The following is a 19,784-nucleotide window of genomic DNA, read 5'->3' as shown; positions in this document are numbered from 1 at the left end:
CACTACAGATATGGTGCAGTTTACAGTGGCGGATCCAGAAAATCCATTTGGGGGTTGGGGCAGTAACATAAGGTGGAATGCCCAGGGAATTTTGGGGGAGATTTGGAGGGGGATCGTAAAAAAACGAAAATTAATATATAATAAAATTATAAGTATTGCAAAATTTAGGGGGGCGGGCCCCTGGGGCCCCATAGATCCGCCTCTAGTTTACTCTGATAGTGTATTAAATATATCTGTTATAACTGGTATGATAGCTTACATTTCATGTAATAATTAGTGTAACAAATATATCTGTTATAACTGGTTTTAAGGCTTTGCTTTGTTTGATAAATAGTTTTTTTAAAGTTGGTAAGTGCTTCAAGCAACCTGCTACAATACCAAGGAGCCCGATTCACCATCTCAGTGTAGGATACGGTTACTGTGCACACAGCTGGAAACACCCATGGCCCTTGCCAGTGTCTGCCATCCAGAAATAATTTGTTATTGTTTACAATTCTTCCTACCTCCAGTACATTTTTGAAAGTATTAGGTGTTTCAGAACTGCTGCGAAATTGATAGTTTACTCTATGCCGCGTGGACCTACTGCAAGATAACATTATTCTTGACTTGAGATTTCACACAATTTGTCACATGCTGGGCTGTAAGAAAAACTGTTTATAAAATAGCTTGCTCTGGCATGCTGGTTGGAGCTGTTTGTGTTCAAGTTCCAGGAGCCAGACTAAATTAAATATTTCTTCATCTAATTACATCATGATCTATTATTATTAGCAGACAAAACTTTATACTAAAACAAATATCTGCTAGCATCTAAAAGCAAAATATTTAGCAAACATTAAGTTTCCGATTTTTAAGTGCATTCCAAAGTTTTCAGTGCAGTTTTCTCTGATTGAAGTGGAAAGGGGATAAGTGGTTCTGGCACTAACCCCTCGATATATGAACCCTAAAATCTAATATAAAACAATTAAACTGCTGTTTAAACTTCGTACATGAAATGTTAAATTTCAAAACAACCCACCTATACAGGCCCCGCCCTGCAGGTTATATATAGGCTGATTGTACAAAGGTAAAAGTAGACTGCTTGAAAAAATTCGTAACATAATAACTAAATAAATAAAAAATAAAAAAATAAAAAAGCAAATAAATAAATAAATAAAAACAAATAAATAAATAAATAAACTATAATTTTTTTCTTTTTAAATAATAGAAAAAATATAATTTCCCCACTTCAGATACGAAGGGCGCCGGAGTCAAAATCGTTACCTTTTCAGCCATTTCACCGTGTAAACAAAGCCTGTCATTTAAACCATATATACATTTATACAATCGACGAAGTGGTGAAGCGACGAAGTAGGTCTGTGCTATCTTGGGGCTTGTTAAAATAGTTGGTAATAATCTTGTGAATGCATTGAGGTTATCAGACATCGTGGGACGAGAATTCCTTTTTACACCCATTTAAATCATTTCATATTTCACGTCTTTGAGAATGTAACTTCTAGAAGTTCATAGAGTATGCCGGATGTAAGCAGTTATAACCATTCAACATTCAACACGCTTAAATTAAACACACTACCTCAAGTCCTTAGAAGTGGTTTTGTTTAACGACACTACTAGAGCACCTGATTTATTAATCATCAGTTATTGGATGTCAAACATACTTTTGTCAGTTTTAGAAAGGAAACCCGCTACACTTTCCCATTAGTAGCAAGGGATCCTACACTTCCCACAAACAGGATAACATGGGCATTGCTAAGTAGGACGGATCGGGGCCGGGCTAAGTAGGTCAGGACTAGTCTAAGTAGGTCGGGACCATTCTAAATAGGTTGGGGCCGGCCTAAGTAGGACGGGGCCGGTATAAGTAGGACGGGGCCGGGTCACGTGACAAGACCGTGACGTCAGCAAGGTCACGAGAAAGTAGGTCATGGCCCCGTATAGGCCCCCATAATATTGATGGTGGGGCTGTCCATCTCTCTAATCAGTGATGCCGGATCCGAGGTGTCTTCCTGCATGAACTTCAGGAAGCCGGACATGATTTTCCTGATCTGAACTTTCCAGACGGCTTCCAAGTGAAGGTAGAGGTCTTGCCTTGTCAGTCTGGTCGCTCGACTTAGGGACAGCCTTCCTCTTCGCAACAGCTCCTGCCCGGACCACTGCCTTCCGAACTGGCAAGACTGGTGACAGTGGCCAGTTACGTGTTGGCGGTGGCGTAGAGGGAGATGGGGGGTCTTTCTGCGGGCGTCTCGCACATCGGCGCATTGAGAGCATCACTCTGGTTTGACGGCGGGTCTGGATGAACTGGTCCTTTCGTCTTGGGTCGAGTTGAGCCGCCAGTTTTGGCTCCCCATGTGCCGCCCCTGGCACACTTTTCCTCTTCCTCCACCTCCTCCTCTTCGTCTTCTCAACCGCGTCGCCATACAAGAAAGTCACGGTTGCCCGTGACCAGGTAAACGCAATGCGGTACTCGAGTAAGTCCCAATAGCTTTGTATCAGTCCACCAGGTGGAGGGTGGTAATGCGAGAGAAACTGATGACACATCTAATCTCATCCTGAGCGCAGCAGATAATGTTTAATGTGCGCATATACCACTAAGGTTTCGCACACGCCTGTCACGGGCTTAGCCTCCACCTCCTCCTCTTCGTCTTCTCAACCGCATCGCCGTACAAGAAAGTCACGGTTGCCCGTGACCAGGTAAACGCGATGCGGTATTCGAGTAAGTCCCCATAGCTTTGTATCAGTCTGCCAGGTGGAGGGGGGTAATGCGAGAGAAACTGATGACACATCTAATCTCATCCTGAGCGCAGAGGATAATGTTTAATGTGCGCATATACCACTAAGGTTTCGCACACGCCTGTCACAGGCTTAGCCTCTGACATCGCCAGTGACTAAGTCTAGGCCGGGGGGTGGGGGTGGGGAGTAAATATGGAATAATAATTTAGTAGTTAGGTCAAAGACCTAAAGCCAAATGAACCTGCTCATATCTGGACTGAATAAAAATTAAACCCAAAGTTAAAATTAGAGTGCTCGGCCAAAAGGTTTTGAGGTGATTTGAGCAATTTAGATGGGCTGCCAAAGTAAAATGCGTTGGACTGTTTACAAAAAAATAAACATAAATTATTTAATGACGACCAAAGTCCAACTAGCCCCCCAAAATGGAGGTACCTGTCCTAGGTAAGGTTGAGCGTCTACGGCGATCTGAGGAGCAAGGTGCCACTCAGATTCGGGACCATGTGCTTCTTGCTGAGCAAGTCACAGATGGTCTTGACACTCCTGTGTATGGTATGGCTATCCATTTCTGCCAGCAGGATTGCTTGTCTATAGGTCTTCTGGCGCCGGTGTAAACGGAATGCAAGTCCGTAGGAACATTTGTCCGCCCGGACTTAATCTCCTAGGAATGCATGTCCTAGGTCTAATATACCTAGGAATGCAAGTCCTGGGACTTACGTTCCTTAGGAATACTGGTCTGACTGCCAGGATACCAAGTCCAGACCAGACTTGCATTCCTGGACAATCAAAATTTAAGTCTGGTGGTACACATACAAATTAAATTATAAATGTTAACAAAACGAAAAGCAGTTTCCTTTCTGGTTTATTTAATTAAAGGGACATTCCCGAGTATGCTGCATTGTAAGATGTTTCCTACTAATAAAATATTTCTACGATTAAACTTAGAATATCTGCTTTCGTATATTCAACGTATTTCTGGTCGTCTTAATATTTGTAAGAAGCCCAAACTTGATTTTGTTTTCAAATAATTTCGTATGTACGAAAAAAATAAAATATTTTAGGAAATAAAATGACATTTAACCTAGTACAAATATTAGAACGATCAGAAACACGTTTAATATGCAGCCACTAATATTTTATGCAGAAAACATCGATAACATCTTAAAACTTGCAGCAAACTCAGGAATGTCCCTTTAACTTAGGATACTGGCGCCGGTCTTTATTTAAATAGTTTCTATTTATTGCAATATTTTCCATTTATTTCATTTGCAAGAGTATGTACACATTTTGCTGACCTTATTAAATGAGTAGAACCAAGGCCTGTATTCATTGTGTGTTGTTCCAACTAATAAATGTTTTAACATTTAAATGTAACTCGAAAAGATTTTCCATAAACCGAAGCATGTATAAGTACTCGAAAATAAGTATAACTTGCCCATATGATATACCAACAGTGTTATCTATCAATGATTAAGAGTGGGTTTTAGCAGCTCAATGGGCTACTACACCGACTAAAACAAAACAGTAACCCCTGAACAATTATCATACTGTCAATAATATGCACTTGACAGTTTTGGTTACAATAGATATTCGGGTTCCCTTTTTGGGAGAAGGGGTGGGGGGCAGGCTGATTTTTATTGCCCGAATGAAAAGAAAGTGTCCGAATCTGGAACACAACATATACCATTATAACCGGATATTTTCGAGGATTTTTATTTTCGTGGGTTTCGAGGGTAAGTAGTCAGCATCGAAAATATAAATCCTTGAAAATATTTGAAAACATCAACAAATTCTATCTAAAATATTTATTGTGAAAACCATAACACACTGACAATTTACCGGAACATTTTATTTCCTGTCATGCGCAGTCCACCGGATACGACAAGAAAATAATATAGTCAAGACAACAAGTTAGAATTTTAAAAAAGTTATTGTGTGAATATTATAGAATATAATGAAATATTTTAAAATTTCTTATATTGTTTTTGTCAATGTCCGCCCGCACTGCATCAGTGATTCTGGGGAGGATGAATGCAGATTTCAACATTTCCTGGCGTGTTTTTAATAGTGCCATAATATTCATAATCCACCTTGCATGAATTGGTTTTATTGTCGAAGTACGCATTTCGATCTTGATGTCTCTTACACCTTCGCCATCTTTCATAGCCAGGGAAACCTGCTTTGAATACCATGTGGTGAACTCCGACTTCATGGCGTCCTTAAGTGGGTTGTTCACACATACGTCGTAATTGCTTTACACAAAATCAAAGACTGTGATCAGTTGTCTTGCGAATAGCATACCGGGTATCACAGTGACCAATTAGGCTACAGCTGCGTGTTCTATTGTTTAACATTACACGTCGGTGGTATCGCACAACTGGCAGCCGAGGTGAAACTTTAATCAACAATAACAAGTATTTTTGCAACTAGACTTGCTAAAACTCGAAAATAAAATCACTTTCAATTTAGATTTGGCAAATGACGAAAATAAGAAACCTTGAAATGTTTTTATACCCCAAACCACGAAAAATTAAGACCACGAAAATTTCCGGTTATACGGTATTTATATTCGCATTACTACCAAGACGCTATATAGGATTCCAAACAAATCAGTCTGCAGATTTACATGGATTACAACTAATATTGTTAGTACAATGATGAAGAAAAAAATTGTGAATATTTCAGGCTAGCTCATTTTGCCCGATCGTGTCCATTGCCCCCCCCCCCCCCCCCCAGCACTTGATGGTGTGCCCCCTCCCCCGACCCAGTCTCAAAACGCTTATGTTTCTTAACGGCCAGATATAATAATACAGAGACCCTTTCCCCAACTCGTCTCTTATGCTTATGGTGGTCAAAACTGCCATTAGGCAGTCAGTGATATTTAATTTTAAGTGTTTTGAAGCTATTTTTAATTTTTCATCAATAAAAAGGCAGTTGTTCATGCTTATTATTCCTGCTATTTTTATATTGTAGTAAATGGTCATTATAGTACTAGTTATTAGTACTAATTACTAGAACTAAGTTCAGTGTTCAAAGTTTTATTTCAGGGACTTTCAGGAATCATAAGCAAAATATCGGAAATAAATTCCAGAGGCCTAGGAATACTAGGATTGAAAGTCCTGTGGACTAGGAGTACCAGGAATAAAAGTCCCACGGACTTACATTCCTCGGAATGCACGTCCCACAGACTTAAATTCCTAGGAATGCAAGTCCCACAGACTAGGATTCTGAGGAATGGAAGTCCAATCGGACAAAAATTAAGAAAATCGCAATTAATCGGATTGTGACTTACTGTCAAAATATAAACTTATAAAACATATTATTAAAAATTATGTTGGTGTATATAGAAATTGTCTTTTGTTGTTCTCCAAATGTTAAGGTTTTTTTTAGTTACTCGTTTTCATTTACATATGTATATGTTTTTAAAACAATTTTGGGCTACATATTGTTTTGTTGGGGTTTTTTCATACATTTCTTGTTTTGAACACATGAACATATAGCCTACTTTATATCTGTAGTTGCATTATATACTTTTGAAAATAGCAAGATATTCGTCCTACTTCAATATGCTAACACAAATGTAAGACGATTACAAAAATTCACTCGTGTCTGATCCACAAGTCTATGACATAAACAAAATATTAAGTTGATACTCAAAGTTAAAAATATTTTTTTCACAGATTTGAACCCACAGTAATCTTAAGAGACTCGCACATATATCCATCACACTACGAGAGAAGGCTGCCAAAACCTTACTTTTTTTCTCGTGTCTTTCTGACAGCTCGTGCAAATTGCAGAGTATAACAAACGGACATCTAATTTGCCGGACTAGTATATCTGTCACTGCTGTAGAAGGAATTTAAGTCCGGTAGGAATACAAGTCCTAGGATAAAAACAACGTAAAAATAAACCAGATATGAAAGTCCGGGTAGGACTATGGTTCCTAAGCTATGGAGGTCCGATAGGACTACTGTTCCTTTTACACCGGTGTGTTACTATGAGTCCCAATCTGTTGTTCTGCAATCTGAGTGTATGGAGCTCATAGTGGCTTCCATCCGGAAGTGGTTTCCAGTTCTGGTTGGAAAACATGCCCCTCAGCGTAGCTGTATCTGTAGTATCAATCTGCAGGAACTGGCGGTAACTGCTTTTCACTTTCCCAAAGGCTAAGTGCCGGGGTGGGGGTGGGGGTGGGGGATATTGCTTTCCATTCCCATCCACCGCCAGAACAACAGGCTGCTCGACGGGAGTGGTCGGTAAAGTTTACCACTTCTCCAGAGCTGGCATTGGCGTAGAAGTGGGGGTGGGGGGGGGGGGGGGCGGCGTCAACTGGGCCATGTCGTGTTGCATCAGAGGTCGCATCAGCTGGTGGCGTCTTTATCCTCTTCTGTTCGATCGGTCTGGGCGGTGACGCAGAAGGGTCCGCCACTGGTGGTTGAGCCGCCAATTTTGGACCCCCCTGTGACGTCCCTGGCACACATCTCCTCCTCCCTTCTCTTCGAGTCTTCTTTACGGAGTCACCATACACTACGGTTATGGTTGCCCGTGACCCATTATACGCGACTCGGTACTCTAACAAAGCACCGTACGTAGCTATCATGCCCCCCCCCCCACGTGGGGGGTGGGGCAAGTCAAGAGCGCAGCTGACAACGCCCTGCCTCATCGTTAGGTGCTAGTAGAGTAAGTAACTCGTTTTACGTGTGCATATACCACAGAGATTTTGCACATGCCTGTCACAGGCTTAATCTCTGACATCGCCAGTGACTATGTCCGGGACAGGAGGGGGGGGGGGGGGGGGGGTTCAGTTTGAGGTGGGTGGAATTTGCAATAGAAATTTAGAAGTAGGTTCTGAGAGCCATGGCCAAAATCAACTGATTCATCCTGCTTATGTCTGGACCAAAAAGATTTTAAGTTGATTTGAGCAGTTTTGACGTGTGTTGGACTGTTTACAAAAAGGAGGTTACTTGTCCTAGGTAAGGTTGAGCATCTACCGCGAGCTGAGAAGCGATGTAGCACTCGGATTCGGGACCATATGCTTCCTGGTGAGTAGGTCTTGGATAGTGACATGATAACCGGCACCGCAGATGGTCTTGACACTCCTGTGTATGGTATGGCAATCCATTTCTGCCATCAGGATTGCTTATATGTAAATCTTCTGGCGCCAGTGTGTCACTATGCGTCCCGATCTGTTATTCTGCAGTGTGAGTGTATGGAGCTCATAGTGGCTCCCATCTGGAAGTGGTTTCCAGTTCTGGTTGGAAAACATGCCCCTCAGCATCACTGTATCTGTAGTATCTCCCTGCAGGAACTGGCGGTAGCTGCTTTTCACTTTCCTTATGGCCAAGTGCCATTCTCTTGCCTGTGCATCGGGGGGGGGGGGGGGGGGGGGGTTGGCTGTTGGACCGGCAAGGCGGTCGGTGATGTCGCCTTACTTTTTCCAGCCGCCGTCACACCAACAACAACAGGCAGCTCAATGGGAGCAGTCGGTAGAGTTGACCACTTCACCGGAGCTGGCATTGGCGTAGAAGTCAAGGGCGCGGCGGCAACTGGGCCATTGGCGTGTTCAGCACGTCGCTGGATGCATCCGAGGTCTTGTCCACCGGTGGCGTCTTCGTCCTCTTCTGCTGGACTGGCAATGCAGAAGGGCCCGCAGCTGGCAGTTGAGCTGCCAAGTTTGGACCCCTCTGTGCCACCCCTGGCGCACGTCTCCTCCTCCCTCCTCTTCACGTCTTCTTTACCGAGTCACCATACACTATGGTCACGGTTGCCCGTGACCCAGTATATGTGACTCAGTACTCCAACAAAGCACCGTACATAGCTATCAAGCCCCTCAGGTGGGGGGTGGGGGGGAGTCGAGACCGCAGCTGACAACGTCCTGTCTCATCGCAAGTTGCTAGTAGACTGGCTAGTAGAGTGATCTCATCGTGAGTCAACTTCAAGCTGAGGGTCGTACTGTCTGATAATGATAATGATAACTAGTTTAACATGCCCATATACCACTAGAGTTTCGAACACGCCTATCCCGAGTCTGACCTCAAATAAGATCGGTGGCCTGACTCGGGATGGGGGGCATTGTTGAAAATGGGCAGAATTTACAAGCCAAAAATAAAAAGAATTGACTGCTCAGCCGAATATTTATATAATTTGGAGCATTTTAGAAGGACAGTCCAAAAATAATTAAGAGAAAGAAGAGAGGATCGGACTATTTAATAATATTAAAAAAGAAAGTAATTTTGACAAATTTTTTAACGAAGGTCTAAAAGTTTAAAGTCCGATCTATATGTCCATGTGAGTGGCCTGTTACGGCCGTTTGGGTGCACAGCTTATAGGGACGAGCTGGGTTGCATCCCGTCAGAAAACACCTAGATTGACAGTCATTAGTGTAGTGCTGTGCTGAAATACAGATCTTGAGAAGCCGGATCCGTCTGAAAGAGAGAGTATTAGACAGGTAATTTGCAGTCGTCATGTGTCGGTATAGTGGTGCGGACAGGCCCGACTCCGGAGGATACGAGATGGTATCACTATAAAGCAAAGTAAAGTCTAGAAAAGAGTAGTAGGGGCCGACCCCGCTTCCTATTTCTTCTTAGAGTGGGGTGGTCAATATTTCAGTGCTGCTAGGACAAGCTCGGAGACTAAACGCGAACAACCGTGGCGTTCTGCAGAATGGCCGTCATACTGAAACGAAACTCAGAGTTCACTTCATGTGACTCGGTGTTTACAAAAAGGATAAATTTCCACGCCAGGTCCGGCCACCCCTTTGAGCAATTGAACGGGCGCCAAAGTAAAGTGCGTTGGACTATTTATAAAAAAATAAACATAAGAATTTAGACCCGCGCCGAATTTTTTTAAAGTCCAACTAAGCCCAAAAAAGGAGGTTACCTGTCCTAAGAGAGGTTGGCGCCTACGGCGAGCTGATGAGGGGTGTGGCGGTCAGGTTCGGGACTTCGTGCTGCCTATCTAGTAGAGATGGGATGACCTGATGATAGCCGGCGCCGAAGATAGCCTTAAGGATCCTGTGGATGGTCTGGCTATCCAGCTCACGCTTGTCTGTAGCAGTCTTGGCGCCGGAAGGTCACGACGAGTCCCGACTGGCCGAGCTTCAGACTGGGAATGGTACTGTCCGAGTTCAAGCCCGCTTGGCGGACCTGAACAGTGCCCTTTTCACTACGTTTTTTCTAAGTTTTTATCACCCCCAGGGCTAGTACAAAGCATTTCCTGGTTAACTGTTTGACCGAGTTGAAAGTTTTGACTATACCCTATTTCTGTGGGGGTGAAAGGGTTGGTCGGGGTGGGGGCAATGGGTTCTTTTCTTTTTTCAAATGGTTCAACGGTACAGCTCTCTAATAGAACATATACCTTTGTACTGTGGGTAGGATCGGGCATGAGTTCTATGTATGTACAAAGTTTGAGGAAGGAGGTCTCCTTCTCAGTCCTAATATAGGTGGTACCATCTGACAAGCGAGTGTGATAGAAGGTCATCTATAGAGCCTAGTCCGCCAAAGTTCTCAGCCACAAGTTTTGATACCGAGTGCTGAAAATAGAGTGCCTCATAGACTGTCGGGTTCTTTCCAATGAAAGTCACCCGTCTAAGCCCGGGGATGGGTTGGGAGGGGGGGGGGGGTACTATCAGAAAAGTGGGGGGTAACTGACATTTTAAGTGTTTTGGCTGGATTTTCTTGTGGGCGATTGAGTGAAGCGATCGAGTGTTCTAATTATGTACCTACCTTTTGTTTCATATGTGGGTGATGGAACCGGGCGGGGTGGGTGGGTTGTATGTGTGGGGTGGGGGTTATCTCCTTTTTGTGGGACAGACCTGTCACGCTTTCCAAAAGATGTTCTAGAGGAGGTGTTGGCAACCTCGGGGAAGTCATTGGTGAATTAGTTGGGGCACTTACGGGTCCATTTAAAACAGTAACAGAAATCGGGGGTGGGGACAAATCTTCATTAGAATGGGGGGGGGGGGGGGGATTGTTTCTTCATGGGTGATATTTTCGTCTTCCACCAAGATGACATCTTCCTCTGAGTTGTCCAAAATTGACAACTCAGTTGTAAAATCACTCTTCTTGTTAGAATTATCGGATACCCCCATCTCTACTCTACTAGGGGGTAGGGATGAAAGAGAATTACCTCATAAATTATTAGATTCGGTTTCTGCGGCTATGGAGTATACAACTGCGTCTTGAGTGGCTTCTTCAGTTTCCTGGTGGTCGGTCCTGTCTGCCTTTGGCTCATAGTCAGAGCACCAGGCCAAAGAAAGATCCTCTCCTCCGGTCGAACTACCACTGAGAATTGTATTTCTCATTCTAACCACTCTTGTATTTGGTTTAGCTGGGGGGGGGGGGGGGGGTGTAACAGAACTCGAAGTTCTACAACTCTTGTTGTTATTGTCCGCCATCTTGGGCAAAGGACAAGTTATAGTTTATATTTAATTTTAGAAATTTTATCTGGGACAATTAATTAACGCCTTAATAAAACAAACTAATCAATATTGTTTATCAACTAATAATTCTATCCTAAATGATAGCTAGCACTACCAATAAGACACAATATGTAGTTAATTATTGTTTAAATAAAATGGACTACGGGGCGAGCGAACATGAAGGCAAAATGGTGGATATTAGCTTAGTAACTGGTTTAACCACTAGGGTTTCGAACACGCCTATCCCGAGTCCGGCCTCTGATAGGATCGGGGGTCTGACTCTGTATTGGGATAACCTAACAAATATGGTCAATTTTGAAATTTTGAATATTAATTAAAGCTGCAGTCCCTGGAATATTTTTATTATTTAAGCACATAGAATAGAAGATTCAGTTCTGTTTGGTACATAAAAGGTCCACCACATTGCTATAGTTTCGCATTGCTCGCTTATTTACATTATCTAGGTCAACTACAAACGCAATGACCAACTTTGTTTTTCTTCATTTAGCGGGACGCCAGTAGAACTGGGACTGTACGTGATTTGCGCAAGCACTGAGCTTCTCGCGTGATTTTGAACAAATGTAACTGTCTTGATCGAGGGGTCGTCTCATATCTCTAAAACATATTTATATCGATAGAGGTATGGTACACCTTTCCAGGGGTCGGTGGGGGATTTGCCTTGAAAATTATGACAGGGGCCATACGCGTTACATGTTAATAATTACGTAACGCTCTAGGGGTAGAGGAAGAGGGTGTTGTGTTCGATTTACGTAACATTTTCAACGCTATGTTATTTTTATTCATTACTTAGACCTACTCTGTCCCGGATTGGACCCCTCGCCTCACAGAGGCCGAACCCTGGGGCGGACATGCTCGAAACCATCGTGGTATATGAGCATGTTAGCTTAGCTTAGCTTAGATATGTTTTTAACGTGCTCATATACCTCTATGGTTTCGAACACGCCTACCCCCGAGTAACTATTATAACAATTTAGAAATTTAGAAATTTAAGGCCAAAATAATAAATAATAATATGCCAACATTAATGATTTTGACTGCGTCCTTAAAAGACAGATAACCCTGTTCTACACTTATAATAAAAATTTAATTTGACGCAATTTTAGATGGGGAAGTCTAAAAGAAATATATAATTTACCTATGAAACTATTTAGTCCCCAGAGGCAGGGAGGAAGGGTAGGGGGTAAGCCCGGCCCACAGAAAAGTTATATTAAATTTAATATTAATTAGAAAGGATTACCAATCGTATTTCGGGCATTGGTGTGATCAGGAGGGGGGGAGGGGGGAGGGGGCGAGAAGGGAGGCCGGAACTTTCACTAAACCTAAGGCCAAACCGCCTACGCCCTATGGCCCCAAAGAAAATCTAACCACCGGCATCACAACCCCCCTAACCCACCCCCCACCCCACCGTGTCCAACCGCAGCTCGATCCAGTCATGGCAATCAGTTGTATAAAAAATAAAATGTTCAATAAAAAGTCACTGGGAGAGTGACTTAACTGGAAAAAAAGTTGTCTGGTAGTATGTCGCTAGTAGAGCGACACAAGAAGCCCTTGAGGGGGTAGTTCTTGATATCGTTGGTGAAACGTTTCTTGGTTTGAAAGTTTTGCATGTCCAGCCCGCCGTGGAGAGAGAAACGCATCCAGAAGAGAAGAACGACAAACCCGAGGCGCCCCCTCGGTCCGCCCCTAGAACATGAATATTCAGTCACTCAACAGACGCTGTCACTACTTTAATCTATAAAACCGGTGACAGAACACAAGGTATAATTAACCTGGGTACTGCCACGAGCACAGACCAGAGCATGTTAAAGCATTGCACACGCACTTAGACCTACAAAGGTGTTTTTTGGAAATGTGCGGTCAGTCTAGGATCGATCCCCATCAGCGGGTACTAGTATATAAAAGACCATGGTATGTGATATCCTGCCTGTGGGATGGTACATATAAACGATCCCTTGCTAAACAAAAAAAATGTAGCGGGTTTCCAAGGCGCGTGTGCAGGGATTTCAGCGAGGTTGAGGTTAGAGACTGTTGATCGAAGTTTATATGGGGCCATGCTCCCCCAGAAAATATATTTCAAATTTTTTTAAGCTTGGGCAGGTAAGGGTTTCGACCTCCAATACCCTCACCCTGCACATGCACCCGATTCCTCTCTAAGATTATATGTCAAAATTACAATAGCAGATGATTATTAAATCAATATGCTCTAAGGTTGATGTCGTTAAACAAAAAACCCTAACTTTACCTTTTCCAAACGAAAGAATATTTATTTGAATTTGTCGATTTTAACACACGTAAAATTAAGAAGTGAAAACGTTCATTGTCTACTTTAGTATATTTTATTAAAAAATATATACATGATCAATGTGTTACTAGTATACAAACTAAACTTTGAAAGTTCTACTAACACTTTATAAAATATTAATTCTGAAATAGGAAGGTACGATTGTCGATAATACGTTGTCAAGATCAAACCGGTCTTAACGAAAGACTCTAGTACCGTATCCTCAACCGAACGTTCTTCGTACAGCGCAAGATTTCTAATTTCATTTTTTGAGACGAACCCTACAATCTGAAATCGGCAAACGCATGTGTTAACTGAAACTGACAGCAGGCTGTCGTTTGTGCTTTGCCGAGCAATGGCGGCACAGGCGACGAATCGAGCGTGTACTTTTGACGATTTCCGTTCATAGCGAACACACACGAATTTTTTAAAAGTGCATTTGAGCTTGTATTTCATATTTGTACATGATGTTATAATATGGTAACCAGAGACTGTAACTTTAACACCAAACGTATAAAAAATGGGAAATTGGGGTTAATAAATTTTGGCTGCGTCCTTAAAGGAAACATGACACGAGACCATATTATAGCTCATTTTAAAAGAAAAATGATATAAAAATAATATACAAATAACTTTATAACAATAAAATACGTGTAGTTAACTTAAAATGAAGAAATTACGCTAATCAGTATCAAAGTACGATTTATGCATATTTCTTCGTGAGCGTTCGGAAAAAAAGGGAAGTGACGTCAGAGCCGCTGTACTCTTCCATTGTTGTTAACTGTTTATATATGGAGTAAGGGGCTTACTATCTTTTCAGTCCAACAGTGCCGTACTGCGCGGCCTTTGGGTGTAAAAATAAACAGTTTAAACGATCGGGATTGTCTTTTTATGGTTTTCCAAAGGATTGTATCCGAAGAAAGACGCGTGTATTTTATCGCAAAAGAAAAGATTGGACACCAACACCGCATAGTACTTTGGTGTCAGCCTATTTACAGCCCGGAGCCCGAACGTTACCCGGAGACAAAAACAGTACTCGGTTGCGAATGCCGAGGTGTACATTGTACATATTTGGCACAAAGATACACCTCAGCATGATGTATTTATATATGTTAAAACAAAAATGTAGAATGTTTTATTTATTTATTTTTTTGGAAAAAAAAAGAAGATTTTTCATGTTAGGGCTGTAGGCCTACATAACAAAATCTGTATTCACCGTACGAAGAAGGAAACGTCAACAAGTAATTAAATATGGCATATACAAACATGGGATTTGGCATGAGGATACATCTCAGTACGATGTATTTAAATATGTTTTTAAAAAACGTGTAGAAAACAATAATAATTTTAAATAATGTTTTTAATCTTCGGGCGGAATACGTCACAAAAACGTTCCTCATCGCCCGAAGCCCCAAAGCAACACGAAGTTCAATACAAAATAAACCACTACTGTCGGTGTCGAAATAACTATTATGTTTCATCCACGGGCTGACTTGAGAATCGGAGTGTTGTTTTTAGTTAATTGGTCCTTTCTTTCCGTGGCCTGCACATGTGATTCCTGATTGGCAGGTGTATATTGCAGGGTATCGACCAGGTAAGTGATTACCACGGTCTAGACATACGTACAAAATACGTGCCAGTTTTTTTAAGATCACAGGGTATTGTGGCGTAACCTATCGCGACTATAGTACAATGTTAATGGACATTATCAGCCGCCCTGCTTCATTACTGTAAATAATGCTGTAAAACCCTTGATTAAGTAGACTTTCCCATCTAAAATTACAAAACTGACCAATTACGTAGTACCAAAGAAAAGAAAATTATCACTTGGGTATCGTGAGTGGTCGTTTTTACTCTAACGCACCCTACCAATAGGCCTAATAATATGCTACTTTTTTATGAGAGAAAAATACTATAACCCCATTTCGTTCTATTGATGCAAATAGAAATATATTATTGATTATACTCTCAAGTCATTTATGTTGTTTTACAAGCCAGGTTAATGAAAGTGAAGCGCCTTGTCGTAAATTAGAGCGTTTGTTTACACTGTGCATACAGATTTCATTATGTACAGCCCGAACATAAAAAATGCGATATTTTCTATAAAAAAAACCCACCAAAAAATGTTTGTCCTACATTTATATTTTTTACATATTTAAATACATCATATCGAGGTGTATCTTTATGCTAAATATGAACAGTATACACCTCGGCATTAGCATCCGAGTTTTGGTTTTGTCTCCGGGTTACTTTCGGGCTCCGGGCTGTAAATTGGTCGACCGGTCTGGTCTGGCACCATCAGTTTCTCCACCCTCCGACTCGCTATCCGTTTTTTCATCAGTATCACTGTTGTAAGTAAATGTGTGTCTTTCTTCATTTACTAACAGCTCATATTGATACGGCAAAACGTTTTGCGAACGAACACTCATTGTTTTGGTAAGCTGTGCAAGTCTTAGATTCTTTATGAGTGGTACGGACTAATGCTTTTAAGTGTAAGGCTTCAGATCAAACGACGCGTCTCTGACGTCACGGACCTCGTGATTGCCCTGCTCATTAAAGATCGGCAATTTCCGCTAAGAGCTCGTATCTGGGGTTCTTTTATGGAGATATTTTAAGTAATTAATTTTTTATAAAAAATTTTTTTAGGTGATTCAATTTATAATTAATTGTACATGGTTGGTGCCAAATATGGTTTACGTGACATGTTTCCTTTAAAGAAAAATATTAATGTTCGTAACCTATATAAATTATTTATATAATATAATTTCGGCGCAAATTTAGATGGGCTGGTCTAAAATTAATAATAATTATTGAACAGTATTCATTAAGCCCATGGGAGGTTAGGAGAAAAGGCTATAAAGTTGGCACAAGTATACAAAAAACAACAACAACAACAACAAAAATTTGGAAAAGGGGCTGCCAATTATATTTTAAACGTTGGTGTGACCAGGTGAGGGTCGGGAGAGAGGGGAGTCTGGCCCTACACAAAACCTAAGGCCAAACGGCCTACGCTCCAAAGAATACCCTAACTCCCAGCATCCGATCCCCCCATCCCCCCATCCCCCCACCCTGTCCAACTGCAGTTCAGTCTAATCCTGGCAGCCTAGTAGTTGTTTAAGAAATTAGTAGAACTTCCTAAACCGGCGTCACTAGGAAAGTGACGCCAAAGGGTTATGACTTTCATCGTTTGTGCCACTAGGAGAGTGGCACAAAAGATCCAGCGATCACAACCGCAACCGAACCATTCCCAAGGGAAATAACTCTTTCACAATAACAGTTGAGGAAATAAAATACTAAACAGGAAACAATTTAATAATAATAATAGTAGATGAACGTGTTATACTTTTCAGAAGATGGTGTCAGTTTCAAAGTGTATACGCATCAGGATCCAGTGTGTCACTTCATCACTCAGCAGAAACTTACTTCTTTTGATGTTTTTACCCATCTTAGGTGGATGTTTAGGTTTGTACTTTGTTCATTATTGTCCGCACAACACAGTTAAGGTCAACGACCGTCACTTTTCGCACCCTTGCTTTGGCTCCGTCTTTGGACCCTTATATTTGGTATTAGAGAAAACTGACTTTTCACTAATGAAAAAACAACAACAAATGATATAAATCACTTATCAAATGTTTTGGTTTTTTTCATTTTAGACATATTCTGTCAACAGACCAGGAAGTGTTTTATCATTTGTTAATAAATGTGACGTCACTGGCACAGGAAATACTTAATCGTAGCCACCAGGATGTAACATCTCGCGAAATGTCATTTTAAGCAACACCCTTTTTCGTAAGCCACGCCCCATGTCACAAACGTGTCTGATATGTTTCTGCGGGAAATAAACATAAATATGAACGAGTAGGTCTAATTCCCTAGTAAATTATGTCAAATATAGATCTGTGTTATTGTAACGAGCATTTAATAAAATATTAAGTAATACAAATCAGTTTTATAACTGAGCTTTTTTCAATGTGTTTTTTTCTTCTAATCTGTACTTCCGATGTTTTGACGTACCTACGTTAGTACGTAGTCTGATACACCTGCCGTCAACTCAGCAACTGAGTTTATGACAGATGTATCGGACTACAAACAACACTGTAAAGTTAATCGTTTGTAAATGTGACACAATATTAATAATATGTGAATAATATACTATATCGCATAGTTTGTTTTTCTTTTGTTGTTTTGTTCGGGGTTTTTTTTTTTTTTTTTTTTTTTTTTTGGGGGGGGGGGGGTAACGTCTGTATCAGATATGTAAACATGAATATATATACAGTATATGTAAAAATTAATATATAATCGTGGGTTAATTCATAATCTACAGGTACGGTGAGGGTTAAATGACCTAACAATGTGGTACATGATATTTGGCTAATATCAGGGCTTTAGATTGCACCAAAGCTGCACATGTACTATATATGCTGGGGGTAGTTTTTGCAAAAATAATAAACTTCAGATTTCAATTTTATCAGGGTAGATTTTCCATTTTATATGTAATGTTAATTTCAGCTAAATAAATGCCTTCTTATGCAGACACTGAAAATTATATGAATATGATGGATTAATCCATTATCTAAATGATCAGGGTATATTTACAATTTGTTATTTGTAATTTTCATTTTCTATTTTTGTAAAAGTGGGGCGGGATATAGCCCAGTGGATTAAGCATTCGCTTGATGTGAGGTAAGTCTGGGATCAATCCCTGTCGGTGGACCCATTGGGCTATTTCTTGTTCCAGCCAGTGCTCCACAACTGGTGTAACAAAGGCTGTTTGTGGGATGGTGCATATAAAAGATCCCTTCCTGTCTGACGCCATATAGCCAGAAATACAAATGTGTTGAGTGCATCGTTAAATAAAACATTTCCTTCCTTTATTTTTGTAAAAAATATACCGGGTATGTGAATAACCTTACTGTGTGTTTCCTATCACTGCTAGGAATAGTTGTAGGTAAATATACCAGGTATGTGAATAACCTCACTGTGTGTTTCCTATCACTGCTAGGAATAGTTGTAGGTAAATATACCAGGTATGTGAATAACCTTACTGTATGTTTCCTATCCATGCTAGGAATAGTTGTAGGTAAATATACCGGGTATGTGAATAACCTTACTGTATGTTTCCTATCACTGCTAGGAATAGTTGTAGGTAAATATACCGGGTATGTGAATAACCTTACTGTATGTTTCCTATCACTGCTAGGAATAGTTGTAGGTAAATATACCGGGTATGTGAATAACCTTACTGTATGTTTCCTATCACTGCTAGGAATAGTTGTAGGTAAATATACCAGGTATGTGAATAACCTTACTGTATGTTTCCTATCCATGCTAGGAATAGTTGTAGGTAAATATACCAGGTATGTGAATAACCTTACTGTATGTTTCCTATCACTGCTAGGAATAGTTGTAGGTAAATATACCAGGTATGTGAATAACCTTACTGTATGTTTCCTATCACTGCTAGGAATAGTTGTAGGTAAATATACCAGGTATGTGAATAACCTTACTGTATGTTTCCTATCCATGCTAGGAATAGTTGTAGGAAAATGAGACACTTAAGAATGTAATAGGCTGGATTTTAGAGTACCTTAACCACCAACAGTACAAGGTCATCCAATGAGGGTACTTTTTCCTTAATATGGTACATTAATTGATGTATTTGTTAGCTATTGTATATTTCAGATAAGTAAATACTTTATGTAGACACTAATAATTAAATATGTATATCCATTATCTAACTAATAAGTGTAGATTTTCAAATTATAACAAGTTATTATTTTTTTCTATTTTTATTATTACTATTTTTTTATATTTGTGAATAAACATACTTTATGTTTACTATCAGTACTAGGGATAGTTCTAGGAAAATGAGACACTTAATATTTCAATAAGGTGGATTTTATGGTACCGAACTACCGAGGATACAAGATCATCTACTTAAGGTACTTTTCCCAAAATATGGTATATTAGTTTACTTATTTGTTAGCTAATATATATTTCAGCTAAGTAACCACTTCTTTATATAAACACTAATAATTAAATATGTATATGATGGATTAATCCATTATCTAAATGATCAGGGTAGGTTTCCAAATTATAAGAAATTATTATTATTATTATTTTTATTATTATTATTATTTTTTTTTTAAATATATGTGAATAACCTTACTGTATGTTTACTATCAGTGCTAGGGATAGTTTTAGGAAATTGAGACACTTAAGATTTCAATAGGGTAGATTTTACAGTACCTAACTACCGATGGTACAATATCATCCACCGGGTGTAGGCCTACATTTTCCTTAATATGGTATATTAATTTAAGTATTTGTTAGCTATTGATTTCT

At 40.4% G+C, this 19,784-nt stretch overlaps 1 protein-coding gene across 1 annotated transcript in view; it reads left to right on the top strand.

Moving 5' to 3' along the window:
• The first annotated feature begins 16,774 nt into the window (after positions 1 to 16,774).
• The window catches only part of LOC121367014 (carcinoembryonic antigen-related cell adhesion molecule 1-like), a 65,891-nt gene continuing 62,881 nt past the window's right edge, over positions 16,775 to 19,784 (top strand). Inside the window, exon 1 of the mRNA XM_041491217.1 lies at positions 16,775 to 16,901. Within this exon, the coding sequence (XP_041347151.1) occupies positions 16,793 to 16,901 (109 nt within the window). The 5' untranslated portion in view covers positions 16,775 to 16,792. The remainder of the gene's footprint in view (positions 16,902 to 19,784) is intronic.

This window comes from Gigantopelta aegis, unplaced genomic scaffold, assembly GCF_016097555.1.
Source record: "Gigantopelta aegis isolate Gae_Host unplaced genomic scaffold, Gae_host_genome ctg830_pilon_pilon:::debris, whole genome shotgun sequence".
Taxonomy (NCBI): domain Eukaryota; kingdom Metazoa; phylum Mollusca; class Gastropoda; order Neomphalida; family Peltospiridae; genus Gigantopelta; species Gigantopelta aegis.
This window is presented reverse-complemented; position numbering and strand designations above follow the sequence as displayed.